Source organism: Neocloeon triangulifer, unplaced genomic scaffold (genome assembly GCF_031216515.1).
Source record: "Neocloeon triangulifer isolate White Clay Creek 2 clone unplaced genomic scaffold, ASM3121651v1 ptg000012l, whole genome shotgun sequence".
In the NCBI taxonomy this organism is placed as follows: Eukaryota; Metazoa; Arthropoda; class Insecta; order Ephemeroptera; family Baetidae; genus Neocloeon; species Neocloeon triangulifer.
In genome coordinates this window covers 4767324-4790785 of record NW_026775554.1, presented here as the reverse complement: position 1 = coordinate 4790785, position 23462 = coordinate 4767324, and the positions used below count along the sequence as shown (strand labels likewise).

Genomic DNA, 23462 nt, shown 5'->3' with positions numbered 1-23462 from the left:
TACCATTTCCAATTTTATGTCGTAAAAAATCAAATTTTAATCCCAAATCACCCCAAATGAAAAAAAAAACAAAAAAAAATTTAGTGTCGGTTATTTTTATTTTCTATAAAATATGATAATATATGATATTTCTTGGGGCACTTTCTAAGCTTTATTTATCTCCTTTCTGATATCTCTTTAGACATTCCAGTCTAAATCTCTTCTCCTCCGCTAGGTGGCACGTAAATCCAAGAATTCTTACCGCGTGTTCTTCAACTTTTGTCTTTTGGTAAACAAAATCGCAACACTACGACTCGCAAGGGATCTCTTGCCTTTTTCACTCAGATTTTCTCTGGACAAGAATTCCTTTCAAATCCAATGGACGAGGAATTCAGTTCAGCATCGCAGCTAGAGGCTCTCGAGTCGGAGCCGAACAAGGTAGCCGAGTATTACCGCGCTTTTCACAAAGCCAAAGACCAGGCAGACTACAATGTCATCTCCGACTACAAGAAGCACCTGCCGCACTTCGATTGCGTCCGAATCGCTGAAGGTTCGTTTTGTTAAAAATACTAGGGTCTCAATATTAATTAATCTATTTCCAGACGGAACAACTTTGGTCTGCAGCTCAAATTTGAACGGCCGGTTGTGGAAGGGCTCAGTGGTGGTTTACAAAACGCCGGACAACGCAGTTGAGGGTGATGTCGCCAAGGCCGTCGCTGGCACCGTCACCAGCGCAGGAATTGCAGACGGAGTCTTTTTGGCTCCTGGAGAATTTGTAATGTTTTTTATTTTTACAATACAGATTTTTATTAATTTAAATAAATTGTAATTCAGTTTGTAGTTGGTGAAGACAGTGGTGCCGTGACTCTTCTTCGACTGATGCGACCCATGGGTGGCCCCAGTCCTCCGACCATTCTTCACCTGGGCAGCAGCTACACCCACAATGACTCAGTAACTTCCATTGCCACCCTTCCGGACAAAAAGAAAATTGTCACCTCCAGTTATGATCTGACGTAAAATTAACGAAATATTTCTCAACTATATGTTTATAATGTACTTTCAGCATCAAAGTGATCAACACAGACGGTCTGTTGGTCGAGAACGAGTTTTCGCCGGCCCACGGCCACCCTGTCCTCTCAGTGGCCACTCAGACCAATAGTGAAGTTTTTGCCTCTTGTGCTGACCACAACGAGGTTCTCCTCTGGGACATTCGGCAAGAAAAACCAGCCCATTGTAAATTATTTATAAAAAACTGCTATAAAGTTTTACATAAATCTAATTTTTTTCCAGTGGTCTTCAAAACTGAAATCAATACAACTTGCTTGAATTGGCAGCCAGAAAGTCACATCCTGGCTATTGGAGATCAAATCGGCTCCGTCATTTTGGCCGACACTAGAAATCCGAAAACTCAACTTGCAAAATTCAGCATTCCAAATCACAGGCCTCTACACAGACTTCTGTTCAATCCTCAACTGTAATTTTTTTCGGTGGAAAGAGAAAACATTTTTAATTCTTTGAAATTTTAGGACTTCAAGTTTGGCTGTTGTGGGTGATTTTACTGAAGTCTACATTCTAGACTGCAGCAGCGGTGATCTCAAACAAACGTAAATTAATCATTGAAAACAATTTATATTTATTTATGATTTGCTTAATTGATATTCCAGCTCCACGTTCACATCTCATGCTGACTTCGCAAGAGGATTGGCGTGGAAGGGTGACTCACTGTACAGTTGTGGATGGGACTCGAGGGTTATTGAAAACAAAAAGCTCTGAACCAAAAAACCTGTGCGATCAATTTGCCTTGTTAAGTTGAATTGATAATAAATGCAAGAATTAAAAAAAGAAAACCACCTAAAAGAGAACAGTTTCGATGTATAAAAATTAATTATTACACATCAAATTTAGAATTCATAAAAAAAAGAAAAAAATTTTAAATAGAAATCAGGTAGACTTTGTACATAACTATTCAAATTACCCAAGAAGAACCGCTCTTGCTGAAGCGTGAAGGGCCTACGTAATTTTATTTGAAATTAAAGTGCAGCAATTTCTATTAGATAGGTTTTATTTTAAATAAAAAATAACGTACTAATAGAAAATTACATTTTTAATTATTAAGAAAAACGTCTTTCCAGTGCGAATTAATGTAAGGAAATTCTGCAGGGTCAATTTTCCCGCCGGAGAGAAAAACTGCTGGTCGGTTACGCACGCCGGCCATCTTACGTGTTCATTATTTTCTCATCTCTTCGCATCCGGGAGGATGCTGCGAATCGCCTAGGCCTCGGCCCGCTGTCGCAGCACACATGTCAACTTTTCCTCGCGATTAGTCGAGCAGGACCACGAGCCTTTCGGCCAGTCGGGCCGAATGCGGAGGGTTGCCGAAAAGAGCGCCGACGGAGCCGAGATTTCGATCGCAGCCGCCCACACAAACATGAGACTCGCACGGTGAGCAGAATTCGTTGCTGCCCTCGGGCTCCGAGACCCTGCCGAGGCCGTGGACCTCGTCGGGCCGACGCCCTGGCCAGTCGGCCGAGCGCCTAATGTGTTCGCTGGGCGATTTGGCACCTTCGGCGTTCCTTATTCGGTCTCTTTTCGGACCGGTGCGGACCCAAATTTTGAGGCCCAATGGTTGTTGGGCTCGTTTTGGAGAACGAAGGATTTTCCTTTTTTTGCAAGAAGGTCGGCTTTACTGGGGAAAATTGTGTGAGGGAGTGGCATTGTGACATTTTCCGCCGACGAGGAAGTGAAAACCTTGGAGACGACTAAACGCTCTTACATGTACACAACACATATGTGTACATAAATACATACATAAATGGCTGGTGCTATTGTAACACGATCCTATAAGGCTAACTTCAATTGCCAGCTTCAATCTTTTAATTTTGATTGAAAACGTGCGATTAAATTGAACAATACATAACGGGAATCAGTTAAATAACAGTGATTAAAAAATAATTTCTAATTATACTTCCTTGTTACAACTTCATTATTTTATTATTTTAATATTTTAAACTAATTGTAGAATTAAAAAATAACTATGAAAAAATCATGTTCTTTATTTTATTTAAACTTGTCAGCTGCTCGTCAGTTTATAATCAATTTTTATTTTTTTATTTTTTTTTTTTTACAATTTTTTACGTATTTTTCAAGTTTAAAAATTTCTCTTATTTATTTTATAATTTATGCTTCCATTTAACTTCATTTTCTCTTAGAGTGTATTACTGATGTTAATATCAGTATCAGATAAAAAAAACTTCATTATTTTTTATAATAAAAAATTAAAACAAGTATAAAATAAAATGTTTGCTAATTTTGTCGTTTGTTTTTTTTTTAATTCCACGGAAAAGAATAAAATTATTCATTGAAAAATTCAATTTTTTACTATTCTGAATGTGTTTTGCTTTGCAGGTGCTTGACTTTGATGCACTAGCCTGGTCAAGAGGTCAGCCAGGGACAAGCGCGATCAGCAACGATGGACAGTTCAAGTGTCGGCGGTCGGCGCCGGGTGGCGGCCACGCACACCGTCGAAGACCAGGCCCTCGATCAAATCGCAAAAGAGGTAAGCCTTTTATTTTTTTGTTCAGCTTTTTACTTTGTGAAGACTTATTTGTGTCTCTACACAGCAAGTGAAATTCCTGCACTTATTTGGTCGGCGGTTTCTTGTCTCGGTTTGGTTAGAAAAAGAAAGAATTATCACCACAGGCGGTGCTGCCGCCTGTCGGGTTAATTAGCGCTAATTTTCGGTGCGACCCGAAATTAATTTTGACACTATTTTATATCGTCTGATACTTTGAAAAGCTGGAGATATTTCTAAAAATGAAATCGGTGTGGAAATATTTAAAATATAATAGAAAGTCGAGGCAAATAATTTTCTTGCTCACCTTTTCCCGGTGACGAAAAAGGAAGAAACTGCACGAGAAGTGGTGCTCTTGAGCCAGAGCCACGTGAACGACTGATTGTGAGCGACCGACTTGTCTTTATCTTGAGAAGCCCCTTTACTTTTCTTTTCTTATCTCAAACAAGAGGTGGAGAGGAGAATTTTTAAAGAAGAATCTCTCAAACAAATTTCAGATAAATATTTGCAGAACTTGTCGCCGTAAAAATAAAATAAAGTTTTATTTTTTAAAGCAATTTACAGTTGCGACTGAAACTAATGGAGTCCCTTTTCCGGCGGCTCCATCTGGAAGTCAATCAAGCCAGAGGGAGAGAGGAAGCGTTTTTAGTTTTTACATTTTGCTCCCTGTGGCACAACAAAAACACCCGCTTCTAAGTTTAGACCTCCATTTAATTTGGAGTGAGTTTCTTCCTTTCGGGTGTCCATGTAGCTTCTGGTGCATTCGTTTCCGAGTGCAGAGTGAGATGTCGTGTTTGTGCCGAGGTGCAGCCGGCGACCTGCACGGCGGTGCCCTGGTCACCCTGACGATGTGTGCCGGCGGCATCTTGCTGCTGCTTTACCGAGGTGCTCTCAGGACGCTTCGATCTTTATCCATCTTGCAGGAACAGGGAGTGAGTTGCTTCGAAATTTTCATTTCATATGATTATAATTATTGGAAAATTACATAGATTTTTAAAAAAAAATAAGATTGGTTAAGAAATGCAATAACAAAGGAACTCCTCAAAGCTTAATTTAGTTCTTGATGAACGTTTTCTGCTAACGATCCAAAAATTGTCCCAATAATTTATTTTTAACTGCCATTTTGGCTCTTATCTAAGCTTGAATTTTAGTCTCGAGCCTTTTTTAAATTTCTTTTAAATAATTCATGCGAGATATATTGCAAATTTCGGCGCCAAAGCGGGCTGATAATCTCTCCGTTCCATAAAACATGAGCCGCCGCAAGAATGTACACAACATATTAACTTTTGCTCTCTTTCTCGCTCCCCTTCTGAAATGAATTTTCCCATGGCGCCTCTCGGGATTAACTATGTGTGTTTTAATTTTGAAAGACAACACTTCTTCTCGAGAAAGGTGTGCGCGCGCGAGCGTAATTGTATTGCGATCGGACCTTGGTTCGTGGGAACTCGGCAGGTCTGCATAGGCAACTATAGTGGTAGTACCGACAGACAAGTGCAGACTTTCGGATGTGAGCGCCGAGGCCCGAGGTAAAAATGCATTTCCCTAATTCTCGGCGTGGGTGGGGGCGCCGGAAACGTCGCTTAAAAAAACCGAATACAATCGCAAGACGCTCTTGTTTGTCTCGTGAGTAGAAAGCAAATAGAAATTCACAAACGAAATTGGCGACGCGAGTTGGCCCCGTGCCCGCGAGTCTGCCAAAAGTTCTTCAACATGCGGGAATTTAGCGATTGCCAATGCGCGTCTTTATTGAACTGATCGACTGTAAGATCGCGTTGTTTTTTATTGCTTTTACAAGTTAGTCTCTTCCATGTTGATCTCAATCCTATAACATCTCAAAGAAACGATTCTTTCACATTAAAAAAATTCTTGGATTTATTTTTAAGGAAGAGACAATAAAAATGACTATTATTCAATTAATTTTATTTGTGTTTTTACTTTTAATTATGAAATAATTTAACTAACAACGTTGAATTTTACTACTAAAATTTTCTGGATATCGAGATATTATTCTAACTGATTAGCTACTAAAATATTAATGATAGTTGTGAGAAATTCTTTTTGATTAAATTGATATCCACGGTTGACCCCAATTGGGTGGTTTGACGTTTATTGATCAAATGACAAATATGACTGACAGGGGAAAGTGTCTATAGTATTTCCTACACCCAAGGCAAGGGATCAAAATAGTCTTCTGTTTTTGTAAAAACAAAATTGTAAAAACAAAAACAATAATAACATTTTCTTATATTGTATAAATTAAGCAATGTAAAATTTTAAATATAATATTTAACTAACCTCAATTAATTATATAAAGTCTAGTTACAGTTTAATTATTATTTTTACGCAACTTTCAAATGAGAGTGAAAGAGAAGTGGAAATAATTTACTGTTCACAGTTGAACGAAAGTCACGGCGCACATTCTGGCTTTTTGTTTTTTATCTTATCAATAGAATTGTGAGATAAAAACTTCTGTGTAATATCAAACGTCACTCTCGTTTATTATATTTTCGCCTTTATTAATTCCTCAAGAATTTAAACTCGGATGATAGGAAATTTGCGTCTAAAATCCGCAGCTGGCGGCGGCGGCGCCTAAACGGATATTGATAAATTCACAAAAGCAAGCAGAGAAAGAACGATTTCCGGCCGCCCAAGTGCGACAACAAGCGCCACTTTTGTTCTTCTCTTTGTGTCACTCACACAAATAAATCTGAGGATCGATCAGCGTTCCATTGTTCGGTGCCCCATTCATATTCAAATCAATTGCCAATTAAAGCTATTTTTCGCCACTTCAAGCTTCCGAAGAGCAAATTGGGTGAAAGGCTTAGCTTTTGTACTGCTCATTTCTAAGAAAAATATTAAATTATGTTGATTTAATGTTATAACTTTGTGATAATATCTTCTTTATGCTACAAAAAAAAAAAATGGTTTGAAGTGAATTTTAACTGAAGAAATAATCTTAAGTTATCGATAAAATTTAAAGTTCATCGTTATATAATTTCAAATCCTTCAGTCAAAATAAAATTTCTATACTATTTTGATTTTTCCTTTTACGAAATTTCTTATCACTTTGATTTATTTTCTGCTGCAAGTATTATTTCTCTATAAAGAACAATCTCTTGAGCCGTCAAGTCTTAATTTGTCTCCAAGTCGTTTGAAATAAAAGGCCTTCGCATTATTATTTATTTCCAAGCAAGAAAGCTCGCACTCGAATGGAAGATGGTGCTGATGGCAAGGCCGTCCACATCTCTCTCGCACTCGTTTCTCGTACAATATCGCACGCGACTCGTCCGCCTGCAGCTTGAAAAAAAAAATTAACAGCAAAGTTTGCGATCAAAAAAGGAGCAAAAGAGTGTACGTGTTTCTCAATGAGGCGGGCCTGGCTGCACGATGGTGAATCACACAATCGGTTTTTTTGCTGAATAAGCAGCCCGTCGCGGAACGAGATGGAGGACCCTCGGCTTGGCGCGGCGGCACCAACGTCGACGACACCAATGATGTCATTTTATGCACATACAAAATCTTGTGTTTGCTCAGCTCAAGATCCTTTTCTCGTGAAACGCCTGCCTTGTTACTTCGGCTCGTCTCCAAAAGGAAATTTCAATTCCAGCGGAGGAATCTTCAATTTACTGTTTTTTTTTAATTCATATATTTCATTGTGGACTCGCAGTATGAATTAAGATTAAGGCAGATAAATGGAAATTTAATGGAATCGTGAATTAAAATTAAGTATGAAATTATTTATTAACTTCTTGCTCAAGACTTTTTTGTTCAAAAAAATTCTGTATAGCCAATGATTTTTTTTCCTCTGAGAAATACTAATTTGAGGCAAAGTACTTGAAATTAAAATTAAATTATATGCAATATCAGAAAGTAGACATCTTTTTCAATTGCAGAAAACAGACACAAAAGTGTAGGAAAAACATTAGAGTATCTAAAAAGAGAAGAACTGATTTTGTTGTTGCTCGCCTTTTGCTATTGCAAGGGAATCGAAACAAGCAGGAAACCATATCAGAAGGCACGAGCGTCAACAAATAAGGGATGCACACAGCCCAATTATTGTATTGAGCGATCAAATTGGAGAGGAAGCCAAGTGCCATCAGCCACTTTAATTCAATATCGTTTAGTCGTCGTCCCACGCGTGCTCTCGTACAATAGCACCAACGTTCACTTCCATCCGAACACTTACGTCACCCGACGACGAATAAATGAGCGTCACCCGTTAATATACCTGGTGAGCGAGCGCGCGGTGTGTAACTTATCTATCTCGGCCGGTGCATAATTGGAACGCAGGTGCCGCCTCGTGGGCGCGACCTCGCCAGCTCGAGGGATGAAAAATAACCATTGTAATCGTAATGACCTAATTATGTTTCAATTAAGAATGAAAAGTTTGCAAATTAATAATTTTTCATTAAATTTAAAGTCAACCAAAAACTCGTTAAATTTTAACATCTAGATTAAAAAAAAAATCAGTTGAATTTTACTGACCGATTTTTTTTTAAAACGATAGATTAAAAATTTAACATTTAATAGAGATCTGATAAAAGTTCCTGCTTGCCATTGGCAATGGAAGTGCAGCACCGATTCTCTCTCATTACTGTTATTCGCCCGCCGGATTATCAATATTCCACCTGCGTGTTGTTTCGCTCCAACTTGGCGTTGTTTTTGAAAACAAACGGCTTCGTAAAGTGTCCTCACACAATTGTACAATTATCAGGCGGAAAAATAAATGTTTAGAGAAAATGACACTACCCAGGGTGTCACAATCGGCGTTCTTTTTCAGTCCTGCTCGCGCCTCGGAAAGTGTAAAGACCGTGTCTTGAAGAGCGAGACGCGCCCGAGGCAAATATGAAGCGCTTCAAAAGAGCCCTTGCTTGGAACCCCGCGCAACATTTTTGGCTCCAGGTAAACGCGGAGGAAAAAAACGCATTCGAGGGAAAGAAAAACAGCCAGACAGAAAGAAAAGAAAGAAAATGCATAGGGGCTCCACCGGCACTTCTTCTTTGCTTCCCCTATCGCGCTAAACGCCCCCCTATACAACAAAGGCCGAGTGCAATCCTCCAGGTGATATGAGTCGTCGATTCCCCCTCTTTTGCTTCCCTCCCGTCGGCTTTTTGTTAGTCAGTTCAAGTTTGCGTCGATCGGCGCCCGTCGCGAATTAGTTCTCTCCGTGAATTTGGTTATTTTCGCACTGAAAAATGTGGTGGCGGCGATAATGGAAGTGGAGGACAATGTGGTGGTGGGTTCGGACGCGGGCAGCGACGCCGGCATGGACTGGACGGACGCGAGGGAAAGCCTCACGCACGAGAGCGCGTCGCCGGTCGACCCGCTCAGCAGCGAGTACGAGGAGGTGTTCGGCGCCGACCGCAGTGACGACGGCGGCGGCGCCGAAAGTCCCTCGCCGGACGACAAACCCGATGGTCCCGCGGAAAAGCGGCCGCCGAGTTGCGAGGAGCCCGAGGAACGCGACGACAACTTTGTGGTCGATAGTCTCGGCAAAATTGCCAACGAAGTGAGTCTGCGGCCAAGTTCCTTCCGCCCTGCTATAATTCTAATCTATGCTTCGTATGAAAACAACAACAAAATAATAATATTCTTCAAGACTGATATTGAATGTTGGAGAATTTTTATTTAAATTGTATTTAATGCTCAATTATCGTCACTTTGTTAAAAAAAAATGAAGAGTTTGAAAAAGTTAACAACATGAGTTGAATTTGGTTAGGAAATTTTGTGGAAAATGTTAATTAATTTATTATATAATTATTTTTTTTATATTTGGAAAAAACATTCCCATATTTTCATTAATTGAAACAACCCCAGATATTTCAATGCAATTTTATTCAATATTATTGATTTAAGCATTATAAAGGTGATAAAGGTAATAAAGAAAAATTATTTTTAATTAAACACTGAAAAAAGTAATAATATGGAATTAAATTTTTAGCTTTCCACCTCGGATTGTTTCTTGAAGAAATTAAACATGTTAAATAATAAATGCAATAATCGTTCAAGTCACGCAGCCAGTTAAAAATTATAGAGCTTATTTATTTTTTTCCATCCATTACACAAGACTGCTTTGTTTGGCAATTCTATTAATCTTCATTTAACAAATTTTATAAAAAAAAAAAATTGAAGCAATCTTTTTACATTTCATTTAAAAATTTTACCTCATAATTACGAAAGAATAATATAAAATTTGTAATCATAATTTTCTTTCATAAAATTTTTAACATTTAAAACAAGTGATTTTTCCAGAACAAACATAAGTTCAAAGCAATTTTCCAAGGTAGTCACCATTTAAAAGTAGCAATTTAAAGCTACAGAATTCTTGAAATTCATGTTCAGCTCAAAAAATCCCTGCAATGCGATTCTTCCTTTTCGCTCTACACTTGTAGACTTAAGTGTAGTTACCATATTTTACTAAATTCTGAACATTTGTGCTTGCATTTGTGTTTCAGGCCGAAGCCAGGCTAGCTGCGAGACGGCAAGCGCGGGCTGAGGCGCGGGAAATCCGAATGCGAGAGCTGGAGCGCCAGCAGAAGGAGTCGGAGCAGTCCTCTGAGAGCCCTATGTACCCCCTTTCACCTGCTGAAGTCAAGCAGCAAAAGTTAGGTAGGGTTAAAAAAAAAAGCAAAACCATCAAGAATGGTCTCTGAAAATTAAAATTCTTTCAGACTCATCTGCTGTCCGAGCGCGGGTCGCCGTCAGCAGCCAAAGGTCGCTCTTGTCAACGCAGCCGTCCAACTACCAGTCGAGCAGACGCTCCTCCGAAGACTCAATGGAGGACGGGCTCAGTTTACGGGACATGAGGGTATGATCAACTTTGAATGAAGTTAAATTTGTGTATTAAAATTTTGGTTTCTCGAGCAGCAAGAGATGAAGGATTTGGACGAAAAGTTTAAGAAGGCGATGTTTCACAATGCTCAGCTGGACAACGAAAAAGCCTCGTTTTCTTACCAGGTCGAGTTGCTTAAAGACCAAATTGAACAGCTCGAAGAGGCGCATTTTCTTTTACAAGTGAGTTGGTAGCCAAATTCTAAATTATCAACAACAATTTGATATTAAAAAAAAAAATCAAATTAATTTTCCTTTCTAAATTGAAAATTCACAATAAATAAAAGAGATAATTAATTTCTCAACTTTTTTGGTTTGTAGGAACTTATATTAATTATTTTTAATGTCAATTTGTTTTTTGCAGAAAGAGCACAGGGACAAGTGCAAGGAGTATGGCCAACTAAAGCGCGACTCGGACAAGGTGGTAGAAGAGCGGGATGTTTACAAAGCGCAGTTGGAGGAGCGGGACAGGTTGATCCAAGAGGCCGGTCTAGTCATTGTGGGTGAGGACTACGTGTCAAGTGAGGAGGAGGACAGCGACGAGGAGGACGAGGACAGCGAAAAGAGCGCAACGCCGCCCAAGCAGCGGAAGGCGCTTGTCTCGGCAGACAACGCGCAGCTGCTTGACGCAGCAGGTCAGGGTTCGCTGGACGTCCGGCTCAGACGATTCAAGGAGGAGCGCGACGAGCTGCAGGACCAGGTGCGACACCTTAAACTCGAGCTTGAGGAGGAGAGGAACCGAAACCTGAAGGGATCAGTTGGCTCAACGTACAGTGTGAATGGCCCTAATGACGACGAGATGGACTTGCAAAGTGAGTGTTTTTTAGGTAGAAATTTTCTTCAAATTCTAATTTTTTTATCAATTATATTTTACTTTATACCAATGTAAACATGGATTGGATTTTAAATTTTAATGTTTTTTTTATAGGAGAAGCGTCGAAACAGCTAGGCGACTACAAATTCAAATTGCAGAAGGCTGAGCAGGACATCTCGACGTTGCAAGCCAATGTAAGTATGGAAAAGGTTTTCTGTGTAAAAATGAAAATCTCTTCTCGCTTGGTCCGAGTCTCTCTGGATTGCTTTAATTCGTTGTCCGTGCTAACCCTTGCTTTTCCGGCTTCTGTCAGGTCGCGCGTCTTGAAAGCCAAGTGCTGCGTTACAAGACTGCCGCCGAGACGTCCGAGAAGGCCGAAGAGGAGCTCAAGACAGAGAAGCGCAAGTTGCAGCGCGAGGTGAGTTCCCTCGATAGAAAAAAAATCAGTCCGCCCCCTCTACTTTTGCACTTTTTGCTTTCTCTCGTTGGTACAGGCATGTCCGGTGGTGGGCGTTTGATTTTTTTATACATACATTCTTTTACTTCTATCTTTTGATGTCTGGAGGTCTTAATTTTGGCAATGTGCTTGGAAATAGGTTAGAAATGCCCAGCAGCGCATTCAGACCCTCGAGGCTAACAACTGGGCACTGCAGAAGCAAGTAAATCGGCTCAAGGAGCACCCTTCGGCGGCACCGCGATAGTGGTAGTTAGAAAACACAAAACACGCATTTTGGCTCAGCTACTAACTCCAGATATATTTTTTAATCATCTTCTTGCACGAGACTTGCGCACTTGCTTAAATTTTATTTATTCACAATTTCACACGCACGTTTATTACAGCAAAATTTACATGGAAGGTTTGGGTTCGTAAATGACGACCTTTCGTAACAATTTCTGTTGCTTAAAAATTTTCTTCTGTAGATAATCTTTGAAACTGATTTATAATATTTAAAACTTGGTTATTGGTAATTGCAATCACTGTGGATTTTAAGTGTAGCTACTTAAAACTTAAAAAAATAATTTGATAAACTATTCAAAAATCAAATTGATTGTAAAGTGCCAATTTTCTGATAGGAAATTAAGTAAATGGAAATAATTTCCCTGTGGTCAATCTGACAAAAAATAATAACAAGCAGAGATCACAACTGGTTTTTGGTTGTTCATCTCTAATAAAAATCCCTTTGCTTAGTCAATCTTAATTATTTTCAGTTGCATTGACGAAAATCTTCAGCTGAGCAAAATTCATTACACTTCTTGAAGCTTCCACTAAACATTTTATTTTAGCTCTCACAACATTCCTGCTGACCAAATAGAATCTATGTGAATCAAACTACACCTTGAACAATAATATTGATTCGTTTTGTAAAAACCGCTTTAATCTTTAAACTGGCATTTCAATTAAGTTTCTCGACACTAATCTTACGTTTTTGGCATTTCAGCTGCGGGAGGCGCAAGTACGGGTAGAGGAGCTGGACACTCAGAATACGCATCTGGTGCGGAGACTAGACAAGCTCAAGAATGCAAAATCAACCCTGTTGAAGGAACTCTGACAATGAGCTGAGCCGCCGAGGCCGCCGAGAGACTCTTTTCGAGTGACCACAATTGTTTACTGGTGTGAGGGTGAAAAAAGACTTTCCCTAATCTTGTCAAGTCCTCTCCGAATTAAAAACCAAACCGCTGTTGTTGACTCGCGGACCTTTCTGTTGCAACAAAAAATTTGCTCGTGAGAATTTCGTTTTTAAAATCTCGATTCGTTTCACAAAGTATATTAAAGAGAACGGAAAAAAAATACTTAACAATTAGTAATATTGAATCTTTTCCAAATAATACCAGTTTTATGGACATCATAAGTCTGTGATTATTGATGAACTTTTTTAATTGTATATGTTTGATTGGCGCTTTTTGTATAGCAGGATGTAAGTGTACACATTTTAACAGCTTCTCGCAATAATTATATTATATTATTATATATGTATTTAACGCGCGGTTAACTAAAATGTTGTGTAAATAATTAACCGAGAGTAAGAAAGGGAACGAGCCAAATTGATAACGGATTTGGAGCCAGCCATATGTAATTGTAGGTGCAACAACAATCGTTTTGTAAAAGAATGAAAAAATAATAGGAATGAAAATCGCTTCATCACATCATATCCATCACACTGGAATATTACGTACTCTATTTTAATTGTAAAAACGTGCATGCAGTTCTCGTCTGTTTTTATTCCGACCAATTTCGTTTTTGTTGAACTGTTATTTGACAACATTCTCTTCTCGATTCCAAGTAAGTGTCGCCCGAAATCTTTTATACCGACTGCAAAGTTCTAACTTATTCTGGTATTATGTTGGATTGTTGAGTAATGAAAATATTAAAAAATTTCTAAAGCTTATTCAGTATTTTTTTTAATTCAGTGAACACAAAATTAAAAAATATTAAATATTAAATCCATTAATTTCCTTGTTATTGTAAGTAAATAAAACAAAGTAACAAATGTTTTTATCGGTAAAGTTGTGTAAAATGTAAAATTCGAATTATAAAGTGACCTGGATAATATAAATCCAGCGCGGTTCGGTATGTTCAGCGCCGCCCCTGGAATTGTCGGTCGGCTGGAGAACCACTGCATGCTTCGAATCAGTTGTTTTGAACTCGATGTGTCACACGATTATTTAGGTTTAGAGCAGAAGTTGTCGTCTATTGCGATGGGTCCAGTTATGTGACAAATTAAAAGCCAAGCCATGAAGCCCGTGATCGACCTCGAAGAGTGCCTGAGAGACTCGCCCAAGTTCAGGTCAGCCGAAAATCTGCAAAATCACTGAACCCCATCAAAAACAACTTCCTTTGATATCACCAAAAAAGCGGTGTTCTCATCTTGACATTATTCATTTTGACCTTCATTTAAAATTTGAAACATAAAAAAAGATCTATCCACAAAACTCAATTCTAAGAATTGGCATTTATCTCATTAAATCTTTACTTCAGGGCGGACTTGGAGGAGCAGGAAAAAATCGTCGAGAATTTAGAGCAGAGGTTGGATAAGGTAATTTGCATAATTATTTCTAAAAAATTCCAGAAGTTTAAAATATGAAAAAAATTCAACATTTTAATTTTATTTTAGGTGCTGAAAACATGCAGTGCTATGGTGGATTCGGGAAAAACTTATGTCGGAAACCAAAGGTACATTTTTTTTATATTATTTTTTAAATAAATCTAATTTTTGTAACCCTTTCTTGAAACAGCCAATTTGCAATAAGTCTGCGGGAGCTGTGCATCCACTTTGGCCAGGACACGGAGATGGTGACCCCAGTGACCAAAATCATCCACTCTCTGCAAGAGATGAACAAGTTCCACACCATCCTTCTCGATCAGGCATCACGGACCATTCTCAAAAGTCTGAACGACCTGATAAAAAAGTAAGCATTTACAAGTGTTTGATACTCAGGAGATTTTGTTCTCCAATTTTACAGGGACATCAAGGCCATCAAAGACTCCAAGCACCACTTCGAGAAGATCTCAAGCGAATACGACGCATGTGTGGTGCGAAATTCTCAGACTTCCAAGAATAAGTTGCAAGAGGCCGAGGACTGTTTCAACATGCTCAGCGCCATCCGTTCGGGCTTCCAGTACGAAACACTCAACTACATTCAAGGCATCAGTGTTCTCAATAGCAGGAAAAAGCATGAAATCCTTGGAACGGTACACAATATTTTATTTATGAAATTCCTCTATGCAAATTTTTATTTACATTCTAGTTGCTCTCGTACATGCAGGCTTGCAGCACCTATTACCATCAAGGGTCAGACTTGTGTGAGGACCTGGAGCCCTTTTTCAAAAAATTAGGAGATGATGTAGATATTTAATTATTGAAAAGAAAATAGGATTGTATTTATTTGTGGGTTTGATTTAGGTGGGGAAAATGCGAACCGACTCAAACAAACTGGAAAAGGAAATGGAGAACATGCACTCACTGGTCAGCAGCAAGGAGAAAATTCCCGAAAGTGGCATGAGTGGTTATCTGTTCAAGCGAACGTCGAACGCCTTTAAAACTTGGAACCGGCGCTGGTTTTGGCTCCATGACAATCAACTTGTCTACAGAAAAAGAACTGGTAAAATGAACATTTTTCTTATTACGTTTTCCACCAATTGCTTGAAATCAAGGTGAGGATACTTATACTGTGATGGAGGAGGATTTGAGGCTTTGCTCGGTGCGGTATGTTCATGACAACGAGCGACGATTCTGTTTCGAGGTGCTCTCTCCCAATAAGTGAGTCTTCTTTCTGTTTTGAATAAAAACTTTTCAATTATAGAAAATAATCAAAGAAGATTTGTTTGATATTTATTTACATATATTTTAAAATATTCAAAAATAATATTATTTTGCCCAAGTTTGCCGAGACGTGGATGTAAAAATGTGTTTTAATTCATTTTGTAAATTTCTAGGACTCATATTCTACAAGCCGACAGTGAGGAAATGTTGCAAGCGTGGGTGACCGCCCTACAGCAAGGCATCGGCGCCGCCTTCCAGAGAACCATGGAGGGCGACCTGAAGCCGTTGAGCAGAAACTCTAATAACTCTTCGCCCTCACCAAAAAGCAGGTCTAGGTCTCCGAGTAAAACAGTCCAAAAGGAAGAGCAAAAGAAACCAAGGTATTTCAGAAAAAGGCTGAAAAAAATTAGGATCATTATCTTTTTATGTTGCAGAATTAGAGAAATAATTCTTAAAATTGATGGAAACTCTGCCTGCTGTGACTGCGGAAGTCCAAATCCTCAGTGGGCCAGCATCAATCTCGGAGTGACTCTATGCATTGGTAAATTTAATTATATTTTATGAATTTCTTTTGAAATTATAAATTAAATTAATTTTCAGACTGCTCCGGAGTTCATCGTAGTCTCGGCGTGCACTACAGTAAAGTTCGATCCATCACCTTGGACGATTGGGAGCCTGAAATAATAAAAGTGATGGCTGAGTTGGGCAACACCATTGTAAACAAAGTTTACGAGGCCAAAGTCACTCCCGAGCACACCCGTGCTACCCCCAACTGTCTAGGGTAAGGATTTATTACTATTACTTTTTCAACCAAGTTAGTTAATTAATTAATTTACAATTACATTTACATTGCAGTGGAATTCGTGAGGCCTGGATTAAGGCAAAATACGTGGACAAGATGTTTGTAAAACAATTGGACACCCAGGCCAGGTCAAGATACGGAAATCCCGCTGTCAGAAAGTGGAGTGTCCGGAAATTGAGACGTCGACCCCGAAGTCAGGACGGCCATCGCAAAGTGGCCAGAAGCAAACCTGTGAAGCTCCGACCAACCACGGAGGAACCTTCGAGCTCTTCTCCTGTCGAACCGATTGAGAAAGCAGATTTTGAGCCCTCAGAGAAAGCAGAGGTGCTTCTGTTTGGCCAAAATCTGGTCGACAGACAGAACTTGGCTCTGGAAGAACCGATCGACCTGAGCAGTGGCGAAGACTCGACTGCCGGTGACGAAGACGAAACCGCCGAGGAGGAGGACATTTCCACTCTTCACCCTGACAGGCTCCTCTACAGGGCCGCGCAGGCCCACAATCTTCCTGTCATGTGTGAGGCCCTGGCTCTCGGCGCAGACAAGCAGTGGATCAACGTAGAGGACAATGCTCGCTCTGCCATTCACCAGGCCGTTCTCAGTGTAAGAAATTTTCAAATGCAAATAATATGTTGATGTTTTCAAATTTGGTATTTTGCAGGGGTCTGTCATGGCGTGCGAGTATTTGATAATGAATGGTGCCAAAATCAATGTGCAGGATCAGGACGGAAAGACGCCTTTGCATCTTGCAGTTGAACAAGGTTTGTTAAATTTCATTTCATTTACATAAAGTAAAAAAAGGGTAATTGAAAATTGACAAAATTCACCCGTTCACGGACCTGTTTAGAGCTAATTTGAATCAATTTGAATATTAAAAAGATTGTGAAATTTAAATATGATTGAATATCTTTTACCATAAGACTCATATTTTTCATTAGTTTTTTATTCTTTTAGAACCCTTGCTTAAAACTTATTAATAAATTACCTTTTAATTTGTTGACCACGTGTTTTCATCTATTTATTGTTATTAATTGATTTGTTTTTCTCATTCCATTGAGAGAGAACAATATATGAATTTTATAATTCTGCTGCTCAGGTCATACTGCTCAGGTGCTGCTGATGTTGAAACACAGCGCTGACCAGAACATCAAGGACGCGCAGGGTCAGGAGCCGGTGACAATTGCTGTCCAGAAAGCCAACGCTGACATCGTCACGCTGTAAGTTTTATTCTCTGCCATTTTTCCACTATATTCCCGCCCTTTTTTCTACAAAAACATTTTTTTAAACATTGTATCATAGGTTGCGACTGGCATCTTTGAATAAGGAGATTCGAGAGTCGGAGAGTGGCTCGCACGGTGACGCCACCTTCAATGACGTGGTGCGTGACTTCTCCCTGATGGCCTACAACCACCCCGAGCGGCTGCATCGCAACGCCAACGGAGACCTGCTCTCGCAGTCCGAAGAGCCGGACGCAAGCTAAGTGCCCTACTACTCGTTCGTCTATTCTAAATCATGCCAAAATTTGTAGTGTCGACATGAATATATTTTGATAGCATTTACCGCAGAAAGTGACGCCGTGAAGAGTTTGTAAACCTCACGTTTTTAGATCTGAGAACTTTATTCTGTGATTCGACGCAAACTTTTTTTTATTCCGGTTTTATTTTGCTTTTTTAACCAAACACATTCCGTTGTATGTTATTGCAATTATTACACAATATATATTAATAATATTTATCCGAGTGCGTTAATTCTGCCAGTTTTATTTCCGAACCGAAAACGACATTTGTGGAGTTCGATTAGTCTCTTTATTTGAAGTGGTTCTGCGCACATCCTCCTCTCGCGACTCCCTTGACCCTTTTTTTCTTTGATGTACGTCTTACTCGGGTCGAAAGGTCGAACTGCGCATCGGCTCGTATCTTTTTTCTCTCCATTGAACACCCGCTTGTTAAGACGCGCGCGCCAAAATCCCAAGGTTCAATCACAATAATCAAACAAGCGAGTTGCTCTGGCAGTTGTTTTTTGTGTGTTTATTATCATATTTCTCTCGTCAACAAAAATACTGCGATCCAAGCATGTTTTTATACACGTGAGTCTTTTTCTATACAGCAAAGCAATTTATTTTGTATACGATTCCTGTCGCGCTCGTTTTTTTTAAAGTCATCAAAGACTCGGACAGAATAAAATCTCTTTACAATATCATCATAAAAGAGAGCAGAGCGACTTTGGCCAAACCAGCAGCCGGTCCGTGGGCAGGAACTGTCAGCTTACGATTACAATTGTACTTTTCTCGATTTGGCCTCGGGATTTTTTTCCTTATAAATTTGACAATTTGATCTTCGCACTCGAAGGAAGCGAGTCGCTCTGCTGTTCGGATGTTCGTGTTCGCAGAGGCTAATTTCGTCTTAAGTACGTTTCACATTTCGTGTTCAACTCTGCGTCGGTCCGATTAGATCGAGCGGCGAAAAATACTGAACTTTCTTTTCTCCTCAATAAATATACATATTTCTTTTGTTTTAACATGATCGGGATGTAAAAAGAAGGGAATAACTTAAATGTCTATCTAACCGCAACAATGATAGTTGTTGTTGAAAAGAGGGAACTCGGCGCGCGCAATCAACGTGAGCGTCTAGAGTCTTGTGACGAACTGAGGAGGATCTCTAGCGGCCGCGACCGAGCCAGTGTCCTCATCTGGACCAAGAGTGTTCCTGCGTGGGCGTGCTGGCCGGCGCCTCGCGGCACTTGTACACATACGCTTTCGTCGACAGGTCGTCGTTAGTCCGCAGACACTTTTTGTTCTCCGAGCACCGACACCTGCAAATCAAAATAAACAAAATCGATTAATTTCAGGAAAAACAACAATAATTTAAAAATTTACAGAAATTAGTTTGATGTAAAACCATTTTTCAAAGGGGAAGACTTGAGCTTTTAAATTATATATCACTTGACCAAATTTGGTTTGACTTTCAAAGTTTCATCTTAATTTTATTTAAAATGCATTTTGGATGTGGGTTAGAAATGCACCAATTGAAAAAAGCTCAGGTCAAAAGGACTCAATAAATGACCAAAACACAATGAACAATTGTGAGAAAATGACTTTTCAAGCTATTAAACTTTTTTATTTGGCTCAAAATTACCCCCACTACTCTGCTTTTTTGGGCACTTGCAATTTGATATTCCTTCATATTTTTATCCATTTTTATTTTTTCACTTTAGAGCTCTTATTGTTTTCACGTTGACCTTTTCCAACATGGAAGTTAGTGTTTTTTTTTTTTTTTTGGTAAGTTTAATTTAGAAATCATTTACTTTATTAAATAATAATTTGATTAATTTCTCATCCGACTCGTCAATGCAACTTACGTGTTTCTGAGGAAGTAGTTGATCTGACGCGTGTACGGTTCATAGACGGCCCATCCGCACGGTGTGCTAAAGTGGCATATTTTGTCCTGGTCAGACTCCTTAACCGAGTGGTTGCTGCTGCCTCCAGCCACGGCTCTCTGCAACACAATCAAATGCCACTCCAATTAAGGCCGCAATACCGAATAAGCTCGTTCGTTAAAGTCTCTCTTTATTTCTCTCTCAAGTTTCCTCTCGCGCAAATAGAAAGAAAAGAAGAAGTCCCGCATGCCCTCTTTTGTTTTGTTTTCGCGAACCCAGCAGCTAGTTTGGTTTCGGTTTTCGCCTCCTTTGTCACTTTGATTAATGCGCAGTTAAGTGGTGATGGTAATATAATAAAAAATGTCAACACGCAGCTCACTAGTATGTATAAAAAAATAAGATGTAAAGAGACAAACAATGCAGGAAAAAAATTGTAAAAGGGAGGGGAATGTTGTTCTTGTCAAGAGATAGAAAGATGTCACAGGTCAAGTTTCTTTTCCTCCGCAGCGCAATTACGCCGAAAACGGAGATAGAAGTGAGAGTAAATAGTGATTTAGTATTCATGGAGCTGCACTCTCATCAGCGAATAGAGAGAGAAATGTGAAGAATAAAAATCTCGGTAAACAGCAATTTTCACGCTCCCGAGAATAACACAAAAGAGTTGAGTCGGAAGTGAGGATTGACGTCAGTTAAAATAATTTCCCGTGAAATTAGAAATTCTCGTTATATTTACGCAACAAATATTAATTTTTATTTGAAGTAAATTTAAAAAAAAAATCAAAATATTTCAATTTTCAAGAATTTAAATTTTAACGAATATTAAAAAACCTAAAGAAAATCAAGTTAATTTCAATTTTCATACAAAGTGAGAACTAAAGTTGATTCCAATTTTCAAATAAAAAGAAATAAGTACCTTCGCAATAGTTGCCGAGTGGACCGAGCTGAGCAGGGTGGCGACGGCCACGCAGAGGCCGACGACGATGATTGCTGACTGACCCTTCATGGTGTCTCTCTTCGTTTGTCTGAAAAATTCGCTGTCTGCGGTTCTCCAAGTCGGACGGCAAATTCTCTGTGACAGTTGCTGGTGCGGCCTGTATTTATAGGGAACGCGGGCAGGACCCGAGGAGGGGCTGAGCGGGGTGGGAGCGCGGAGCCCCCGCGAGGAAAGCGAGCGCCTGGTGGGGCGGCCGCGGTCGGTCGGTCGACCGCGCGCATCCAGCACCGCTGCTTGCTCGTCTCTATGATTGATGACCGGTCGGCCGTCCACAAACGAGCCACTTCTTGGAATCGGTCACCGATTTTCCTCCTAACTAATTGGGACACTTTGATCTGCTCGCGATGGGGTTGACGATAAAAAGGGAAAACGAGACGGCGGTCGACTTGTTTAATTTGTTGAGGAAAAGATGAAAGGCTCCGATTTGGTTTGATTCACACTGTGACATTTCCTCAAATTCTTTAGTCTCTTTTAAAAGATTAAATAAAAAAAGATATCCAAATTCAAATAATCATAAAAATTTTAGATTTTGATTCAAGTTCTAATAATGTTTTTGTTAGTTAAATCAATCTGAAAAGTCAATCAAAGGTTAAAAAATTATGTAATTGATTAATGAAGTCATTTTTTCAATAAAATTATCTTAAAGTACCTTGCAGTGAAATTAGGATATTTCAGTTAATCAAAATATTTTATTATGAGAGCCAAAACTTGAATCTTCCTACAAATTAAAAAAAAACTAGCATTTTTCAAAACCTATCTAACAATAAAACAGATCAAAACATGTCTCAACTAATTTATTAAGTTATGGATAAACTGCAATTAAGTTGAAAAATTCAAAGTTGCTCAATTATAAAAAAAAATCTGGATCTCCAGATTATGGTTTTTAGAAATTTTGAAACTTATTTTCTTTTGAATTTTAAAATTGAATAATAAATTTTCAAACCTAGCACATTTTCAATAATTGCGCGCAGTTTAAAGAAAGAAAAGACTTGCCTTAAAATAATTGTTTTTCACATTCATTGAGTTTTGATATGTTTAATAACAATTATCTTAATTAAAAATTATAAATATCCTTTTAATCAACCCTTTAAACTGTTGTTAATTAAAGCTTTTGTCTTCGCACTAATCAAAACTTTTGTGTCTGCGACTCAATTTAAAAAAATTCGCCGTCCAGCAACAAAGGAACGACGCACTTTTGCCGATTGCGCACAATATTTGATATTTGTTTTTTATTTTCGCTGCGCAACTCAAGTGTTTGCTGTCAGTTCGTTGTTTCGCGACAAAAAACAAAGAGCGCAGGTGGCGTGTAGTAAAGGGGCTCTGCTAATTGTGCATGCCGGCGGTGTGTTCAAGGCGTGGTGCATCGAGCAGCCAATGGTGCGGCCGCGCCGATGCAGCGCAGCCTCGTGACTCGGGTCACGTTATTTCATTCTTAAGTGCCCCTCTCTCTTTATCTGCCCCCTTAATTGACGCCGCGCTTTGTATCGAACGAGATCTTTACTCAAACACGCAGTCACACAAAAAAGTGAGAGAAATCTTCTCAATTCATTTTTTTTTCTATAAAAGAATTCGTGGAAAAAAGTTGTACTTTTTGCTCTCGATTGACGTCAGCACCGGAGATTGAAAATTAAGCCGGCGGAGTTCCGAAGCTCTTTGTTACGCAAACGTAGGCTTCTCCACGAAAGCCTTGGCGCGGCGAGTTTTCATTGAAACAAAGGAAAACAAGTTTGGTACTAGATGCTGTTGGTTCACCGTCATTCACAAGAAGTTTCAGGAGTTAATTTCCTGCACTGAAACAAAGAAAACTGGTCTAGGGCTTAAGATTACAAATTTAATAATTCTTTTACAAATTGCGTGTCTTCAATGTAACCCGAAAAAACGCCAATAACTTATAAACCATTTCAGCCAAATAATAATTGCTCAAATCATAAGATGTAATAAACAAAATACATAACAATTCACAATTTCATTTGTTCACAAATAATACTCAAATGTTAATCAGCCAATTAAATATGAACATCAAAATAGAAAAATCACCTAGACGTGAAACAGAAATGTAAGAAATATACAACTTTTGATACATTCATATAGATATAATTTATTTAGAAATTAATAAAATTAATTAAACTTCTTCAAAACGTAAAAAACGTTATTAATCCTATTCTTTTTTTACGTTTTATCCGTATTTTCTTTTTTTTTGTTTTACAAATTTTTTGCAATTATAATTAATATAGAGCTTTTAAATAAGATCTTCAAGAACAACTTTTAATTTACATTTTGATCTTCAATAATTTAAGTTTTTAATGATTCTTGTTCTTAGTTAGAAAAGTTAACAGCAATTTTTGGTTATTTGCAAATAAGAATATGTAACATGTATTTTTTCAAAAAACACTATTGAACTTGTTTACTTTCATTTGATTTTTTAACTTTTGCTAGCAATGAAGTTCATTTTTACTAAGTATGTGTGTGCATGGAGAGGAGTAGTTTTGCGGAGAGAAATCCAACCCTAAGCGTGACATAAGGAGGGTTTCTCTTATTCCCCTTTGTGATGCCGCGTAACCGCGACACCTGCTCTCCTCTAAGCACCGACCGCACCAACGAGCAGCAAAAATTGCGTCAGACGGATATTCCGTAGCCTCGAATCTTCTCGGGAGAAAAAGTGATTTGACCCTTTAACTCTTCCGAATTACCCAAAACCGTCAATTATGCGATACCGATCTGCACATTCCTCCATTCTGGAGTAAGGAAAAATATTAAAGTGTGTGAAAATTTTCAGAAGCAACAAGTGCATTCGCTTGCATCAGCCGCGGGAGAGAAACCGCTGACTGCATTAAAAG

At 38.9% G+C, this 23462-nt stretch overlaps 4 protein-coding genes across 9 annotated transcripts; 3 read left to right on the top strand and 1 right to left on the bottom strand.

Annotated features, from left to right (window-relative positions):
* The first annotated feature begins 251 nt into the window (after positions 1 to 251).
* LOC132198184 (methylosome protein WDR77-like) lies at positions 252 to 1947 on the top strand. Its single transcript, XM_059622051.1, has 7 exons — positions 252 to 529; positions 582 to 754; positions 814 to 992; positions 1043 to 1212; positions 1270 to 1453; positions 1506 to 1583; positions 1644 to 1947. The coding sequence occupies exons 1-7, from the start codon at positions 358 to 360 to the stop codon at positions 1750 to 1752; spliced, it is 1065 nt and encodes a 354-aa protein (XP_059478034.1). The 5' UTR covers positions 252 to 357; the 3' UTR covers positions 1753 to 1947.
* Positions 1948 to 2194: 247 nt separating this feature from the next.
* LOC132198183 (leucine-rich repeat flightless-interacting protein 2) lies at positions 2195 to 13582 on the top strand. Of its 5 annotated transcripts, none has more exons than XM_059622049.1 (9): positions 2195 to 2421; positions 3385 to 3535; positions 10006 to 10159; positions 10222 to 10358; positions 10418 to 10564; positions 10746 to 11193; positions 11310 to 11389; positions 11509 to 11613; positions 12635 to 13582. In XM_059622049.1, exons 2-9 carry the CDS (start codon positions 3449 to 3451, stop codon positions 12743 to 12745), a joined length of 1269 nt encoding a protein of 422 aa, XP_059478032.1. In that variant the 5' UTR covers positions 2195 to 2421; positions 3385 to 3448; the 3' UTR covers positions 12746 to 13582. The 5 variants fall into 5 exon arrangements, with proteins under 5 accessions (XP_059478032.1, XP_059478033.1, XP_059478030.1 ...); XM_059622047.1 differs by lacking the exons at positions 2195 to 2421; positions 3385 to 3535 and adding exons at positions 8582 to 9059; positions 11792 to 11898; XM_059622050.1 differs by lacking the exons at positions 2195 to 2421; positions 3385 to 3535 and adding an exon at positions 8381 to 8452.
* Positions 13583 to 13806: 224 nt separating this feature from the next.
* Positions 13807 to 18004, top strand: LOC132197342 (arf-GAP with coiled-coil, ANK repeat and PH domain-containing protein 2). Of its 2 annotated transcripts, XM_059620579.1 has the most exons (15): positions 13807 to 13981; positions 14173 to 14230; positions 14309 to 14367; positions 14430 to 14603; positions 14658 to 14886; positions 14943 to 15038; positions 15098 to 15296; positions 15349 to 15454; positions 15631 to 15837; positions 15892 to 15998; positions 16058 to 16238; positions 16313 to 16859; positions 16918 to 17017; positions 17353 to 17473; positions 17556 to 18004. In XM_059620579.1, the coding sequence occupies exons 1-15, from the start codon at positions 13929 to 13931 to the stop codon at positions 17734 to 17736; spliced, it is 2418 nt and encodes an 805-aa protein (XP_059476562.1). In that variant the 5' UTR covers positions 13807 to 13928; the 3' UTR covers positions 17737 to 18004. The 2 variants fall into 2 exon arrangements, with proteins under 2 accessions (XP_059476562.1, XP_059476561.1); XM_059620578.1 differs by having other exon boundaries at positions 15631 to 15998.
* A 238-nt stretch (positions 18005 to 18242) lies between these two features.
* LOC132197343 (uncharacterized) lies at positions 18243 to 20718 on the bottom strand. Its single transcript, XM_059620581.1, has 3 exons — positions 20545 to 20718; positions 19614 to 19750; positions 18243 to 19067 (listed from the first exon to the last, which is right to left on the bottom strand). Exons 1-3 carry the CDS (start codon positions 20632 to 20634, stop codon positions 18941 to 18943), a joined length of 354 nt encoding a protein of 117 aa, XP_059476564.1. The 5' UTR covers positions 20635 to 20718; the 3' UTR covers positions 18243 to 18940.
* Positions 20719 to 23462: the final 2744 nt, after the last annotated feature.